This window comes from Megalobrama amblycephala, linkage group LG1 (assembly GCF_018812025.1).
Source record: "Megalobrama amblycephala isolate DHTTF-2021 linkage group LG1, ASM1881202v1, whole genome shotgun sequence".
NCBI classification, from domain to species: domain Eukaryota; kingdom Metazoa; phylum Chordata; class Actinopteri; order Cypriniformes; family Xenocyprididae; genus Megalobrama; species Megalobrama amblycephala.
In genome coordinates this window covers 60,455,696-60,471,117 of record NC_063044.1, presented here as the reverse complement: position 1 = coordinate 60,471,117, position 15,422 = coordinate 60,455,696, and the positions used below count along the sequence as shown (strand labels likewise).

General features: G+C 36.7%; 1 protein-coding gene across 4 annotated transcripts in view; it reads right to left on the bottom strand.

The window, feature by feature from the left end:
• Positions 1-10,402: 10,402 nt before the first annotated feature.
• The window catches only part of LOC125278063, a 12,588-nt gene continuing 7,568 nt past the window's right edge, over positions 10,403-15,422 (bottom strand). For 3 of the 4 annotated variants that reach the window (XM_048206842.1, XM_048206851.1, XM_048206823.1), the window contains 10 exons: positions 15,296-15,422; positions 15,121-15,214; positions 14,683-15,033; positions 14,466-14,583; positions 14,251-14,342; positions 14,001-14,163; positions 13,416-13,520; positions 12,868-13,032; positions 12,079-12,261; positions 10,403-11,191 (listed from right to left, as the gene is read on the bottom strand). The exon at positions 15,296-15,422 is cut by the window's right edge and continues 52 nt beyond it. In XM_048206842.1, coding sequence (XP_048062799.1) covers positions 10,977-11,191; positions 12,079-12,261; positions 12,868-13,032; positions 13,416-13,520; positions 14,001-14,163; positions 14,251-14,342; positions 14,466-14,583; positions 14,683-15,033; positions 15,121-15,214; positions 15,296-15,422 — 1,613 coding nt within the window. In that variant the 3' untranslated portion in view covers positions 10,403-10,976. The remainder of the gene's footprint in view (positions 11,192-12,078; positions 12,262-12,867; positions 13,033-13,415; positions 13,521-14,000; positions 14,164-14,250; positions 14,343-14,465; positions 14,584-14,682; positions 15,034-15,120; positions 15,215-15,295) is intronic. The other variant, XM_048206832.1, reaches the window with a different exon arrangement.

Here is a 15,422-nt window from a genome sequence, read left to right as displayed (position 1 = left end):
CCATCAGCCCCCCAGAAGCTACTGGCACCGATACCAATAGACCTCCAGAAGCTACTGGTACCGATACCATCAGACCTCCAGAAGCTACTGGCACCGATACCATCAGCCCTCCAGAAGCTACTGGCACCGATACCATCAGACCTCCAGAAGCTACTGGCACCGATACCATCAGAGCCCCAGAAGCTACTGGCACCGATACCATCAGAGCCCCAGAAGCTACTGGCACCGATACCATCAGAGCCCCAGAAGCTACTGGCACCGATACCATCAGCCCCCCAGAAGCTACTGGCACCGATACCATCAGCCCTCCAGAAGCTACTGGCACCGATACCATCAGACCTCCAGAAGCTACTGGCACCGATACCATCAGACCTCCAGAAGCTACTGGCACCAATACCATCAGCCCTCCAGAAGCTACTGGCACCGATACCACCAAACCTCCAGAAGCTACTGGCACCGATACCATCAGAGCCCCAGAAGCTATTGGCACCGATACCATCAGACCTCCAGAAGCTACTGGCACCGATACCACCAGACCTCCAGAAGCTACTGGTACCGATACCATCAGACCTCCAGAAGCTACTGGCACCGATACCATCAGCCCTCCAGAAGCTACTGGCACCGATACCATCAGACCTCCAGAAGCTACTGGCACCGATACCATCAGAGCCCCAGAAGCTACTGGCACCGATACCATCAGAGCCCCAGAAGCTACTGGCACCGATACCATCAGCCCCCCAGAAGCTACTGGCACCGATACCATCAGCCCTCCAGAAGCTACTGGCACCGATACCATCAGACCTCCAGAAGCTACTGGCACCGATACCACCAAACCTCCAGAAGCTACTGGCACCGATACCATCAGAGCCCCAGAAGCTATTGGCACCGATACCATCAGACCTCCAGAAGCTACTGGCACCGATACCACCAGACCTCCAGAAGCTACTGGCACCGATACAACAGGCTCATCAGAAGCCACAAGACCCCAGGGCCAGAAGGCCAAAAAAAGACACAGAAGTGAAGTATAGTTCCTTAATAGTCAGTAATGTGTTACTGTATGTGGAGCATATGGTACTAAAATATATATATGTATGTCCAAAGTGTGTCCAAACTTTTGACTAATACGGTACATTCTAGTTTTGTAATGACTTACTGTATTTATATATAATGTTTAATAATGTGTGATATCTTGTATATTCTTTATACAGATCTAGTCCAACAGAGGGGAGCCAGCAAGATGAAGCAAAAAAAAAAGTGTTAAGTACATTGTCTGAATTTAAAATATGATGTATCAACTACACTTTGATTCTGGAGTCACAGTTTGCTATATTGTCTATACTTGTATATTGGTATACTTATTTCAATGTCATATTGCCTGTATTTTAGATGAGTGTCCAGAATGCTGTAGGAGAGCCAGGGAAAACAACTTTGACTACTCCAAGATTTTGAAAAGAAGAGTGAGAGAGGTTTGTCTTTCTAAAGACTTTTTAGTCTTGCTTTATATCAATGTACTTGCATTCAATCATTATTATTATTATTATTATTATTATTATTTTATTTAATCCTTTTTTTTTATATTTTACAATGAATAATAAATCTGCATTTTTTGAGCACTTGACTCTACAACTGGATGTCTGGAGAACAATCTATATTTAGTGTTCATGCATTGAACTCTAATGTAACCAGTTTTACAACAAAATTTACTTTGCAATAGCAGACAAGAATTTGGCTGTACGTATTGATCATATGATGTAGACTACTATCCGATCAATACTCGGTTACCACCCATCAAATATGTAGAAAAAGTCTTACATACATTAATGTATTATGTGGTAGGGTTTAAATATGTTTAGGTAGGTCTTAATTTCAAGCTTATGTTGCTGTTCATTTAACGCTACTTGTTCTTTGTTGTCTGACTGTCTGATCAATATGAAACCTACAATTGCACACACAGTTCTGTAAATAAATGTACTTTGCAAGTAATTCTTGGATTTTGATTTTCCTTCATAGCCATAGTACTTTTTTGCAAGTATTGACGTGAAATAGGTCTTACAATTGCAAGACTTGACCCAATGCAAATGTTGCTTGATATTGTGTTGTGGAAAAAATAAATTGTATAAAATTGTGTTGTTTTATGTTTATTCTATAGGGAACAGATGAGGTCCTCATTCATTGGGTTCCATGCAAGACCTGGTAAGTGTACTAATGTACAGTTTATTACATACACACCAAACACAACAGTTGAAACATTTGGGTAACTGTAACACTATCAACAGTTATTGAAATGTTATTATGTACAGTACAGTCCAAAAGTTTGGAACCACTAAGATTTTTAATGTTTTTAAAAGAAGTTTCGTCTGCTCACCAAGGCTACATTTATTTAATTAAAAATACAGTAAAAAAACAGTAATATTGTGAAATATTATTACAATTTAAAATAACCGTTTTCTATTTGAATATATTTGACAAAGTAATTTATTCCTGTGATCAAAGCTGAATTTTCAGCATCATTACTCCAGTCTTCAGTGTCACATGATCCTTCAGAAATCATTCTAATATGCTGATCTGCTGCTCAAGAAACATTTAATGTGTACAATTGTACAAAATATTTGTGTACAATATTTTTTTTCAGGATTATTTGATGAATAGAAAGTTCAAAAGAACAGTGTTTATCTGAAATCTAATCTTTTGTAACATTATAAATGTCTTTACTGCCACTTTTGATTGATTTAATGCATCCTTGCTGAATAAAAGTATTCATTTCTTTTCTTTTCAAAAAAATAAAAATAAAAATTCTTACTGACCCCAAACTTTTGAACGGTAGTGTATAATGCTACAGAAGCTTTGTATTTCAGATAAATGCTGTTCTTTTGAACTTTCTATTCATCAAGGAATCCTGAAAAAAAAAAAGTACACAACTGTTTTCAACATTGAAAATAATCATAAATGTTTATTGAGCAGCAAATCAGCATATTAGAATGATTTCTGAAGGATCATGTGACACTGAAGACTGGAGTAACGATGCTGAAAATTCAGCTTTGCATCACAGGAATAAATTACTTTGTGAAATATATTCAAATAGAAAACAGTTATTTTAAATTGTAATAATATTTCACAATATTACTGTTTTTTACTGTATTTTTAATTAAATAAATGTAGCCTTGGTGAGCAGACGAAACTTCTTTAAAAACATTAAAAATCTTAGTGGTTCCAAACTTTTGGACTGTACTGTATATTAATATTTTTTAATGGTTATATTTCATAAAATTATATATCAATTTTCTAGCCTGACAGAGCTACTCAGCAAATGTAAATTTTTACTTTGAACATTTTCTCTTTACAGTGGGACCAAATGGAAAGACTCCTGGGAGCCCGCCTCCCTTCTTGAAGAATGAATTTTAAAACTTTTAAATTAATTTTAAAATAAGTTGGTAGTATGATGATTTATTAAACAGGTTTGAATTTTTAAAAACATCCATGTGAAAACTACAAACATAAACAGAGTTATTTGCTTGTTCTTCATTGCCTAAAATGTGCTATATAGATAGAGATCTTTAGAAATAACCTGAATAAAAATCGTGTTAAATGTTAATTTTGTATGCATCATTATTGGACATGTTATGTCAATTATCTGGTCTTTCATTCTCTCTTTACATATTTAATGTTGCATGTGTTGCATTTAAAACTTGAATATGTTACTGCTTAATATGAAATTGATTCCATCTGCAAGGAAGAGCAATTTAGCTGTCCTGCCTGCACCCCAGCAAACATTACGGTTTAAAGTGTATTGCAAGGTATACTAGTGTTCTATGCTAAAGCTAATTTGTTCCATAGCCTTAAAAAGACATTGAAAATGTTTCCATCATGAATTAACGATCATTTGTCATCTTGATTTTCAACAATGTAGGTCATGCATTTGTTGTGTGGATTGGTTGGCAGCCAGAGATAATTCCCACAGATCCAGCAATAAGGTGGATGAGGAGGGACTGGAGTTGACATTCTGCAGGCATATTGTGTCGCTGGCTTCCCTTAATATGTTTTGGGGCAAATCATTTTTGTGTACCTCATGTTTTTGCAGCTTCAGCTTGCTTCCATGCATGGCATCACCCTTTATTTGTATGGACATTGCCTGCAAATACTGGCCATACCTACAAAGACTTTGTTCTGACTGTCCAGAGCTCCAGCCCCTTCAGAACATGAGGCCCTTCTTGTCAGTTGGACATGCTAAAAGCCATGACTTCAAATAGAGGTTGGTGTTGTGCAGTACATTATCTAATGGCTTGCAATACTAAAAATGATCTTTAACTGTCATTACACTGAATAACTGATATCTACGTCTGTCAAAGAGGTTATGTTTTTACCTGTGTTTGTGTATTTGCAAGCAGGATTACTTCTAACTTGGTGGATGGGTGAGACATGGTCCAGGAAGGAACCAATTATATTTTGTGGCAGTTTGTAATTTGATTAGGCTTTTATATGAATTTAAAAGTGATGTAGTTGGAGACATTTGCTTTACTGTATGGAGGCCATTACAATGATGCACCCAACTGATTTAATATTGACATATAATTACATATAAATAGAAAGAGACCTGTTTCAATTTCCAAGAAACAAATGTTTTATACAAACTGAAAAGGATTGAAAGGAATAACCTGTATTATGAATATAAAGTGATCAGATGACATATCAAATATTGGTTCATACACTAAAAATAATTTTGCTTGTCATTTTAGACTTCTATACAGATCTACTTTGGGACCTGAAAACCCTGAAAGCTGTCCTTCAACTGGAAATGAGAGAATGGGCAAATGGTAAGAAAATTATGAACATTACCTGACATGAAGTTTTGTGTTTATTATGAAGTTGAACACTGTGTTAATCACTTTTGTCAGGAGAAAATGACTATTGAATACTTATTGTGTGGCTTTTAAAGTAATAATTATATCAGCACCATGTTATTCTGCTGAAGTAACCACAAATGAAATGCTTGACAATCACAATTTCACAAGCTCTCCTACCAAATTATTAGTCACTTGTATGATATCTTGGTATAGTTTACATGAAGTTGCATTTTCTTTTGATGAGTAAAGATAATGACTAAATGGTTATTTTGATGTTGCAAATGCAGCATTGTAGAATATGTGTAGATATTTAGAATTGTCATGTTTTTTGGGCCTTGTCGGCTGTGTGATGTCATCATTTTCATTCTGTTATTTTACAATTCCTCTACAGGTTTGGGTGACTTGACAGAGGATGCTACATATGGGCTCAACAGTCTTCTCAGTCAGAGGTGTCACTCACCCAGAAGTCAACACAAATGGGATGTAGTCAAGTCAAGTCACCTTTATTTATATAGCGCTTTTTACAATGCAGATTGTATCAAAGCAGCTTTACATTGATAACTGGTACATAATTTTGGCTGCACAGCAGCTCTTAAAGAATAGTGTCAATGCAGGCAGATCAGAAGCACTGTTGAATAAATGTCAAGAATACTGTTGAATGTCAAATGTCAAGTCTCCAGAATGTAAATGCAAACAGCAGTATAGCCACTTTTGAGGACTTGCAACTTGCCTTTATATTAAACAGCCTTTTTTATGAAGTGATTTACTGTATAAGGGGCTTGTCATTTCAAACCTAACTGTTGGAAAATGGTGCACTTTGTTTTTTACACTTCAAACCAAAGCTAATAAGTGTTTTCACCCATATCTTAGAGATAATCAAGACCAACATATCTACAGAAAAGTATTGACAATGTAACTCCTGGCCCTTTGTTAGAATGTTCAGATTATGTGATTTTATTAGAAACAAAGACAAAATTCTAACTATGGTTAAAGTTCTTTCTTGAGCTGTTTTTCATTGCTTTTCCTATTTCCAGCAGTTTAACAGAATTGCCATTCTATCTAAGCTTTTATTCAGATATATTTACCTGCCTTCATTCTTAAATTCAAAACTCAAAAATGAAAGAAGAAATTTGCAAAAGCTAAAATTGGACTATTCTTATGAACTCGGTTGTCTCCTTTTTTTCTGAAAACAAAAACCGAAAAGCTGCTGTTTCTCCAGACTGACATCATCAAATAGCGAATTAATTACGCTAATTTCGTAAGGCATTTTGCATGTTATGCATTTACTTTTGACTTGTTCATTAACCTAGGCTATGTATGCAAGATCCAAATACTGCTTGTTGTTTCAGCATACTTGTTGATAAAGACCATCAAATGTAATTTAAACCATACTGTAGATGTTTTTTTTTTCTTTCTGTTCTTTCCATATCGCATCATCTAAATGTACAAATCAAATCCAAATCCGCTTTCACTGACATCATATAAAACTGTATGGAGAAATCTCTTCCTTTGTCTTAATGCATATATCTATGCATGTCTAATAAACTTAAACACAATTTTAATGGCATTGCTTGTGTGTACTTCCTATGAAAGTACCAATTGGACCAGGGGTCTGAAACTCAAATTGGCTTGGGGCCATTGCTGTGATTGACATCTCAAAGGAGGGCCATTTTAACTTTCAAGCACAAAGAAAGTTTTACATTTCTGAAAAAATTACTTTCCTTTGCATTATTTCTCATTTACTTTGTTTCATTACTACAAATATTTTTGCCATACTTAAAAAAATAGAAACAGAAGTGTATCATTGTTTCAGTATTAGTTTTTAACAGTGCAAATATTTTCCCTTTATTTTATCTTAAATATCATCAAAATCTTGCACTGAACAACACTGTACTGAACAAATATAATTCCTGAATACATTTGTACACTATTATATTTCTTGCCAGACACCTGGCAATGCTCTGCTCACACAGCTGAGACACATTTGCAGTTTGAACATCAGTGACGTTTATTGGTATAATCAAACGAGTTTCGGTGATTTAAATCGACGCTCGCGACTTGCACGAGTGCTTTTACTGAAATTTAGGCAAGCGCGCTCATAATAGAAGCGACGCGCATGCAATGCGGCGCGCTCGTTTTTCCAGGCGCACCTATGGCACGTCAAGATGAAAATATGGTCATGTGACAAGAACCAACCCGTGAGCTTCGGCCTTTCCTTACCGACATCGAAACGAAAACTCAGCCGAACAGCTGAACATAGCTGTACAGGGCGGGTTCTTATTTCTCATCTCCTTAAATATATCTAGTAGCCTAGTAAAGCTAATGCAAGGTCTAGAAATCAATTATTCTGTTGCTGAAACTTCCTCATTGTGGAGAGTGCGGTTCATGGTTGCATAGCAACGACAGACGCCACGGGAGCGCAAGCACTTTGGAAAGAAAAAGAAAGCGGTGCGGCCGCATATGTGACGCGATATGTAGGCCTAATGCTGTTTTTTATGTACCTTTTCAAAAATTGCCATTTAATGAACTGGAACACAGCCTACTGAGACCAGTTTTCTTTTCAGAGATTCCCTTTGGCTACGGTTGCGGCTCCTGTCACGTCCTAAAACATTTATTAAATTATTTGAGTAATATTCTATGATTGTAAAAGAATGACTTGCCATTGAATAAAAAATATTGAATATGAACAGTTCCTGTCCTATATGTATAGAGATATTATAAGTATTTTTATTATTTAAAATTAAAAACCAATATTAAATTGAATGACCCAGCACTGATTAAAAAAACAACCCAGCAAATGGATTAATGTATAAAACCCAGCAAGCTGGGTAAAAAATAACCCAGCATGTGTTCTGTCCAATATTTACCCAGTGCTGAGTTGCCAAATAACATAAATTGGGTTGTTTTTAACCCAGCATTTATTAGAGCATACATATGTGCACTACAGTAATAAACACAATTTTGATGGCATTGCCTGTTGTGTGTACTTTATATGAAAGTACAAACTGGACACATAATTGGCTGACTCTTAACCCATTTAATCCCACCGGTCACAATTGCGGCGCATCTTTTTTCTTATTTCTGAAAGCTCTAAGAGTGTTGTTTTTTGGGCAAAAAATGCAACTTTTAAATGAAAAAAAAAAAAAATAAATAGATTGTCTTGATTAAAATGTATCAATGTCATGTGACTAGTGTGAGAGTTCACATGACCAGATCAGTTTAATTCCTGCTTGCACATCTAGACGAAGATATCTTCCCTAGGCTTCTACAAAAAGAAGCAAGTAAAACACCTTAATTAACAGACTGCTGTGTGTGTAGCATCACCACCCTTTCCACACTTGAAAATGAGGCAACTGAAAGTGGCTGCAACAGTGATGGCCCTGATAGGGAGCATCTGAGCGAAGCGGCCCACCCGCCACAAAATGGTGATGTAGAGGTAAACCATCCAGAGGACAAGGCAGATATCCACAAGAACCAACCGGTGTGACCCACCTCCCCACCGGCACCAAACAGCTCTCATGAACATGCACCCCATCCTCCAGACAGTTCACCCCTGAATTGCCACCCAACAGTACACCTGGCAAATGGGCTTCCCCAGCCAGGCACTTCCTATCTGAGCCATCACCAACACAGTCACCCCCAACTGCTTCCCCCTCAAGTGCAGGAACAACAGAGATGCCGCACACAGCATGCACATCTAGGAGGTCCAACACATCCAAAAAAAATAAACAAAATCTGTGTTTTCAATTGAAGAAGTATGAATTCTGACTATGATGTTTCCCACCTATCTCACAACAGTTCATGACTCAAGGAAAAACACTTAAATATTCCATATTTTACTTGGGTGTGGTACATACATATGTGCTATAATAAACACACTTGTGATGGTATTGCCTGTTGTGTGAACTTCCTATGAATGTACCAAGTGGACACATTGGTTGACTCTTTAGACCAGGGGTCCCCAAACTTGTTCCTGGAGGGCCGGTGTCCTGCAGAGTTTAGCTCCAACTTGCATCAGCACGCCTTCCTGGAAGTTTCTAGTATGCTTAGTAGGACCTTAATTAGCTGCTTCAGGTGTGTATGATTAGGGTTGGAGCTAAACTCTGCAGAGACACCGGCCCTTCAGGAGCAGGAATGGTGACCCCTGCTTTAGACTAATGCAGTTGCTCACAAGTTCATGACTCAAGCAAAAGCACTTAAATAGTCCATATTTTACTTGGATGTGGACCATACATATGTGCACTACGGTAATAAACAATTTTGATGGCATTGCCTGTGTAGAGTGAGGTTGGGCATCTAAAGACCTCACTGAAACTATGCCTGGGACAAGGCTGTGTCTATTTAATGTTGAAATTAAAGCCTGACGTAGGACTAAACCAAATACATAGTTGGAAAGGTCTTGGTCTGGAGAGTAATGTATGTTAGTATGAAGATTGTAAATGTCTCCTGCTTTGAAATATTGGCCTCTGAACCTTGACCTCAGTGCATGTTGAAAGCCTTGTCGTTCAGGAAAAAATGGGGCTACAGACATGGGACCAACTGTTATAGAGAGCTCTTGACTTTAGCTATGTGACTATACTCATATGGATAGAGTCATTAAATGGGGGTGCAGTCAATTATGGTAAAAATTGATTTTCACCTATTTAACAGTCAGATATTTAAAATATTAGCACACAAATGCTATTTACAATCACTTTAATACCTAAGTGTACTCTTAATTCAGTATTTATAAACTCTGATTCTAAGTAATAAGTAATATTTATTTAAAACTACAATTCCCTCTAGCATCGCCATGCCGCTCGCATCAAATTAGCACCATATTTGTAGTTTTACCGGTTAGCAAAGTGTTGCTGTGAATAGGGTTGTAAAAAGATATATCTACGGAATATACCAAACATATTGTACAGCCGAAGTCGTACTTACACTGTATTTAGAAGATCTATGTTAAGAAAAAGTAAAGATGTTGGTTTATTTAAGATATTTTAGAGCAGCCTAATAAAAACATTAAAAAAATAAATAAAATAAAATAAATAAATAAATAAATAAAAAAAAACAACTTATTAAGGTTAAGTACGTGTTGAAAGTTTCAAATCGTTTGTTTGGCCCATTGCTTTACTAACCTGCCCTAGTGTGCTTATGCTAGCATTAGCAGTTAGCAGTGCATTTCGTGTAGCCTAAAGATTGTGCTTTATAAAATAATGCTATTTGGGTGAATATGGCGCTGTTTGTATTTCATTAGCGTTTACTTTCGCACATGAAAAAAAAAAATAGTATTTACTATAGTAAATTGTAGTAGACTGTATATATTAAAGTATGTACAACACTTCGTTAATGAATGCTACAGCATACTGTTGTTAACTACTAACTGATAAACTGTAATATACTTTACTATTAGTAGAGTAACCTGTATATCCTATTTGTAGAAAACTCAGTACAGTATTGGATAATTTGTTTACTATAGTTGTCATATTACAACAACTATAGAACAATAGTATTACTGTAAATTACTATAGGCCTAGTATTTTTTCATGCTGACATGCTTAAAAATGACACAAAAACTGTTTCAATTTACCCCAACCATCAATTTTTTTTTATTATTGTTTATGATACATCAGTTTTGACAAGAAGTTAAAAACTGATGCATGTTCTCCATCATAGTTTCTGCAACCACTTCACCAAATTTGGAAAGCATTTTGGAAAAGATGTATTAAAATGGTAATTGTGTACAGGCAAAATAGTGTAAAGTGGTGCAAGAATAAAAATAAATGGGTGCATGTTTGTGTGATGTCATCCAGGAGATGTCTTCATTTTTCTTCCTTGCTGTCGCCATAAATACGGTATATGCCATGATCCTACAGCTGTTTGGGTCCATGTTTTTTTAAAAAGCAAAATTTGGGTTATCATAATCCATTTCACTTAAGCCTATAATTAAAAGGTTCAATTACATCTACATCACTGAGCATGAAGTATCAGGGTCGCAAGTACAGCTAGACTTTATGTATTGCATGTGATCTTACATGTGTTGTACAAACTTGTACAAGATAAAAATACAAACTATGACATAATGATTAGGACAAGTGTGACAAGTTATTAGGACAGATGCCAACTGATGCACATGACACAGCTGTAGCTCATCTATAGTTCATCATCTGTAGAGGCATCTGTGGAGACATGCTCATATGGGTCTTCTTCTTCTTCTTCTTCTTCTTCAACAACAGTTCCACCATTCCCACAAATTTGGGAGTATGTTTCTTTCACAGCTACCATGTCTGTCTTGAGTGCCTCAAGGATTTGGAGGACAGCACTGCGCAGGCCATGGTATGCTTGACCAGAAAGTCCTGAAGGGTAGCCTAAATATCAAATTGGGATAACAATAAAAAAGTATTTAGGAGTGAACACCAAATATGGCACTATGTATGAATTAGTATATCTAAAACAGTTTAATATAACTACATGAATTAAACAAACAGCATTAAAGGTTAGCTCACCCAAAAATTAATATTCTGTCGTTCATTACTCTCCCTCATGTCGTGTCACACCCGTAAGACCTTTGTTAATCTTCAGAACACAAATTAAGATATTTTTGATGAAATCCGATGGCTCAGTGAGGCCTGCATAGCCAGCAATGACATTTCCTCTCACTAAAATCCTTAGAGGTACTAAAAACATATTTAAATCAGTTCATGTGAGTACAGTGGTTCAATATCAATATTATAAAGCGATGAGAATATATTTTGTGTGCAAAAAAACTATAGTGATGACCGATTTCAAAACACTGCTTCATGAAGCTTCGAAGCGTTAAGAATCAGCGTGTCAAATCAGCAGTTCAGAGCGCCAAAGTCACGTGATTACAGGAGTTTGACACTTTATCCGACTCATGATTCGACACGCTGATTCATAACGCTCCGAAGCTTCCTGAAGCAGTGTTTTGAAATCGGCCATCACTAAATAAGTTGTTATTTTATATTCTCGTGGCTTTATAATATTAATATTGAATCACTGTACTCACATGAACTGATTTAAATATGTTTTTAGTACATCAATGGATCTTGACAGAGGAAGTGTCATTGCTCCCTATGAAGGCCTCACTGAGCCATTGGATTTCATCAAAAATATCTTAATTTGTGTTCCGAAGATGAACGAAGGTCTCTTACGGGTGTGGAACAGAATGAGGGTGAGTAATTAATGACATTTTTCATTTTTGGCTGAACTAACCCTTTAAGAAATTAGTACTCACTCTGTGTGGCCAGGTCATCTGATAGTACACTAGCCTGGTCCTTCAAGGCCCTGTAGCTTCTTGTAAGATGCGTCCAATGTTGTTTCATTTCTTCTACAAGAATAACCTCTTCCTCAACCAGTCTCTCCAGCTGCATCACCTTGTCGAAAACCTTCTTCTTCACGCCTAAGGAAGTGTCAGTTTCTATGAAGACAAATGACATATTAAAATACTACCTCATAAAGGAATAGTTCTTACACAAACACATCGATCCGCTTCAGAAGGTCTTTATTAACCCCCGGAGCCGCGTGGAGCACTTTTATAATGGATGGATGCACTTCTATGGACTTTAAAACTGATCTACCCATTCACTGCCATTATAAAGCTTGGAAGAGCCAGGACATTTATAACTCTGATTGCATTCGTCTGAAAGAATAATAATTTTAATTTATGGGTGAACTAACCCTTTAATGCCTTTTTGTGAGTAAAATCTGTACAATTCTTTGTCCCTAGAACATAGGCAACAAGTAACTGGTGTTGAATCTACAGTGTGGGAAAAGAAAAGGGCTAACCACCTTGACAAGTTAATCTGAGGAGTCAGACCTTTAGTCACTTCCTCTGAAGTGTAGTTTGAGTAGGCAAAAAAGACAAAAGTTTTAAAAAACAAAAAATTGGAATATTGTCTGCACATTTCTATTGTCTGAAACAAAATGAAAAGCACATAGGCCTCTTTCCTTTGAAAGTCAGAGTTTAATGAAGTAAGTGTTTAATGAGGATTCACTAAAATGATTAATGTCAAACTTTACATACCAGAATCCCAAGGCCAGATAGGGCTTTCTGTTGCCAGAAGGTCTTCAACTGAATCTACAAATACTGTGGTGGTTGGAAGATCATTGTATTGGGATATGGCATTAAACAGCTTTTTCTTATCCTCTCGAATCCGTCTTCGGATCTTGTGTCGCTGTTTGTTGCGGTCTGCAGAAAAACAAAAACAAACAGTAAAAACAGGTTTAAGGAGGATACGCATAAAATTGGTCATTGTGCTAATGGACATCCAAAAGGCACCTTACAAATTATGGTATAAAGCTCACATAACATCAGCAAAGCCATATAAATAACCTGGAATGTGGCCAATGTTCAAGTAATGCAGGGAGTTGTGTGATGGTAACATTGGACATATAGGAAGGTAGGACTGTTCACACAATGTACAAAGGTTATGTAGTGGTTTAAGTGCAGTGTGTTGACTGAAGACTATGTTAAGAGTTAAAATGTGATAATTTAAATTACTTAGTTATAGCCATAGATATCACATTTTAAAATGACTTCCACAAGTACATGAAGGCTTGGAGGCTACTTACCAGTTGCTCTATACAGATCCCTCTTTTTCTGCTGGATGCCCAAGAATAAGCCTTCAATCAGATGTTGCAATGCCACTGGATCATCTGTTCTGAGGTCATCTGGAGCTGTAAAGAATTTGAAGGTATGATCAGTATCATACATCTTCTGTGCCATCAAAAATAGAGCAATTATACCATTTCTATAAAACACCTTATACAAACATATTTCAGCCTAAGGGGGTTGACAATATGGGAAAAGGGGGATTTAATAAGAAGAATGTAGTAGGAATACATGTAAAAACAAAAAAGGACATCCACAAACGTTCTGCCAAAGAACCTGAAAACATTTGCTCAGTTTGCTAATTTTTTAAGGGTGAATAAGTATAATAAAGTTTTGAAGGAGAAAGCTACACCCAAGTTTACTTATTAAAAACACAGAGTTCCCAATCATGCTAATCTTTTAATACCGTTTGGTGTGGCCCCTTAATGTCACTTAAGGGGTCAGGTGTTAAAACACAAACCAGCAAGGAAAAATAACTTATTCAATCATTTTTAAATTTATGATAATTCTCTATCAATAAGAGACAGCAACAAGTACATACTTACTGTCAACTGCCCACTGTCTCACATCAGTGACCCACTGTTGCAGTTCCTCTTCAGACCTTTGTGTGCTCTTCTTTATAGCCTCAATGTCATCTTTGACTTCCTTTGTCTTTCGGATAGTCTCAAAAGTATAATTAATGGAAAGTCTCACAAACCTTTGGCAATACTGAAAGTATTAGATACTAAGTATATACAATCAGTGGACAGTTTAAATTTAACCTTCATTGATGAAATCTTTATTTTTTTTACTTACCTTCAAGTACCGTGTAGACAAGTACTTGTGCAGGTTTCTTTTTTTTCGCACATTCCATCCTCTGGCATGCAATGTGATCATATCTACTCGTGCTGTAATGATGAAAGAGTTAAATGTGCCTTTCATCTAGTGGTTAGTCATCAAGTATGATGAATGAAAGGGAAAAAAAAATTAACAAATATAATGTTACCAAACTTTAAAAAAGGACCACTTACCAGCCTTACTCATGTATTTTGTTGTTAGAGCCACACGGGACAAAAAGCTGTTCACTTGTTCAACTTCTTCACCGATGGTTGTACCTGCCCCTGTTTGGTTTTTGCCACCCCACTGCACCTACAGCATACACATCAGATGTCCAAACTACCATTTTGATGTCCCTGAACTTTGTATTTTCTCTAACAATATGGTAAGTCCTTTAAAAATATCACTTACCTCACATTTTGTTGAGTGGCCCTTTGCATGCATAACTGAGAGAAATGGCTTCATCTGAGTCAAATTTTGCATTTCTGGGAATGCTTGAGCCACCTTTTGCAGATAGGGCCAATATCGACACATGATGTCAGTGCAGAAAAACTTGCAGTTTGTCTTTGTGGCCAGTTCGTTTTGCAAAAACAGAGGGTATGCAAATATCTCTCCCCTAAACATGTTCAGACCTCTAAGCAATATGCAGTGTCTGCAAACTGCCACCTCTAGGCCTTCTTCATCACATTTGGTGTTTGTCTTCTTAGAGGTCTCCCTGGCTGCAGCCCATGTTGATGTTCCACAGATGCCTTTTCCATGTATCTTTAACACAATGTCATATCAAATAAATACACAAACTAAATCCAGATTTACTTTGTACAAACCCAAGTCTTTTGACAAATATCTTACTGGATTGGTCTTCTCACGAACACAATCAACAAATGTTGCTACATCTTTGTCATTGGCAAGAAAAACTCCATCAAAAAACGGTTGTTCCTCTGCCCTACACAAATAAAATACGGTAATGTCCAAAAATATATTCACAAGAAATGTTGACAGTGAAAAGTTATCAATAATAATATACCCCTTTGTTTTGCTGAATCTATATAGTTTTCGGTTTCCATCTGCAGACACAGCAACTGTATCTGGGGTGCAAGCTGGGCAAGTGAAGTGGTCAATGCCACAGAGTTTCTCTCTTTTATGACGACAAT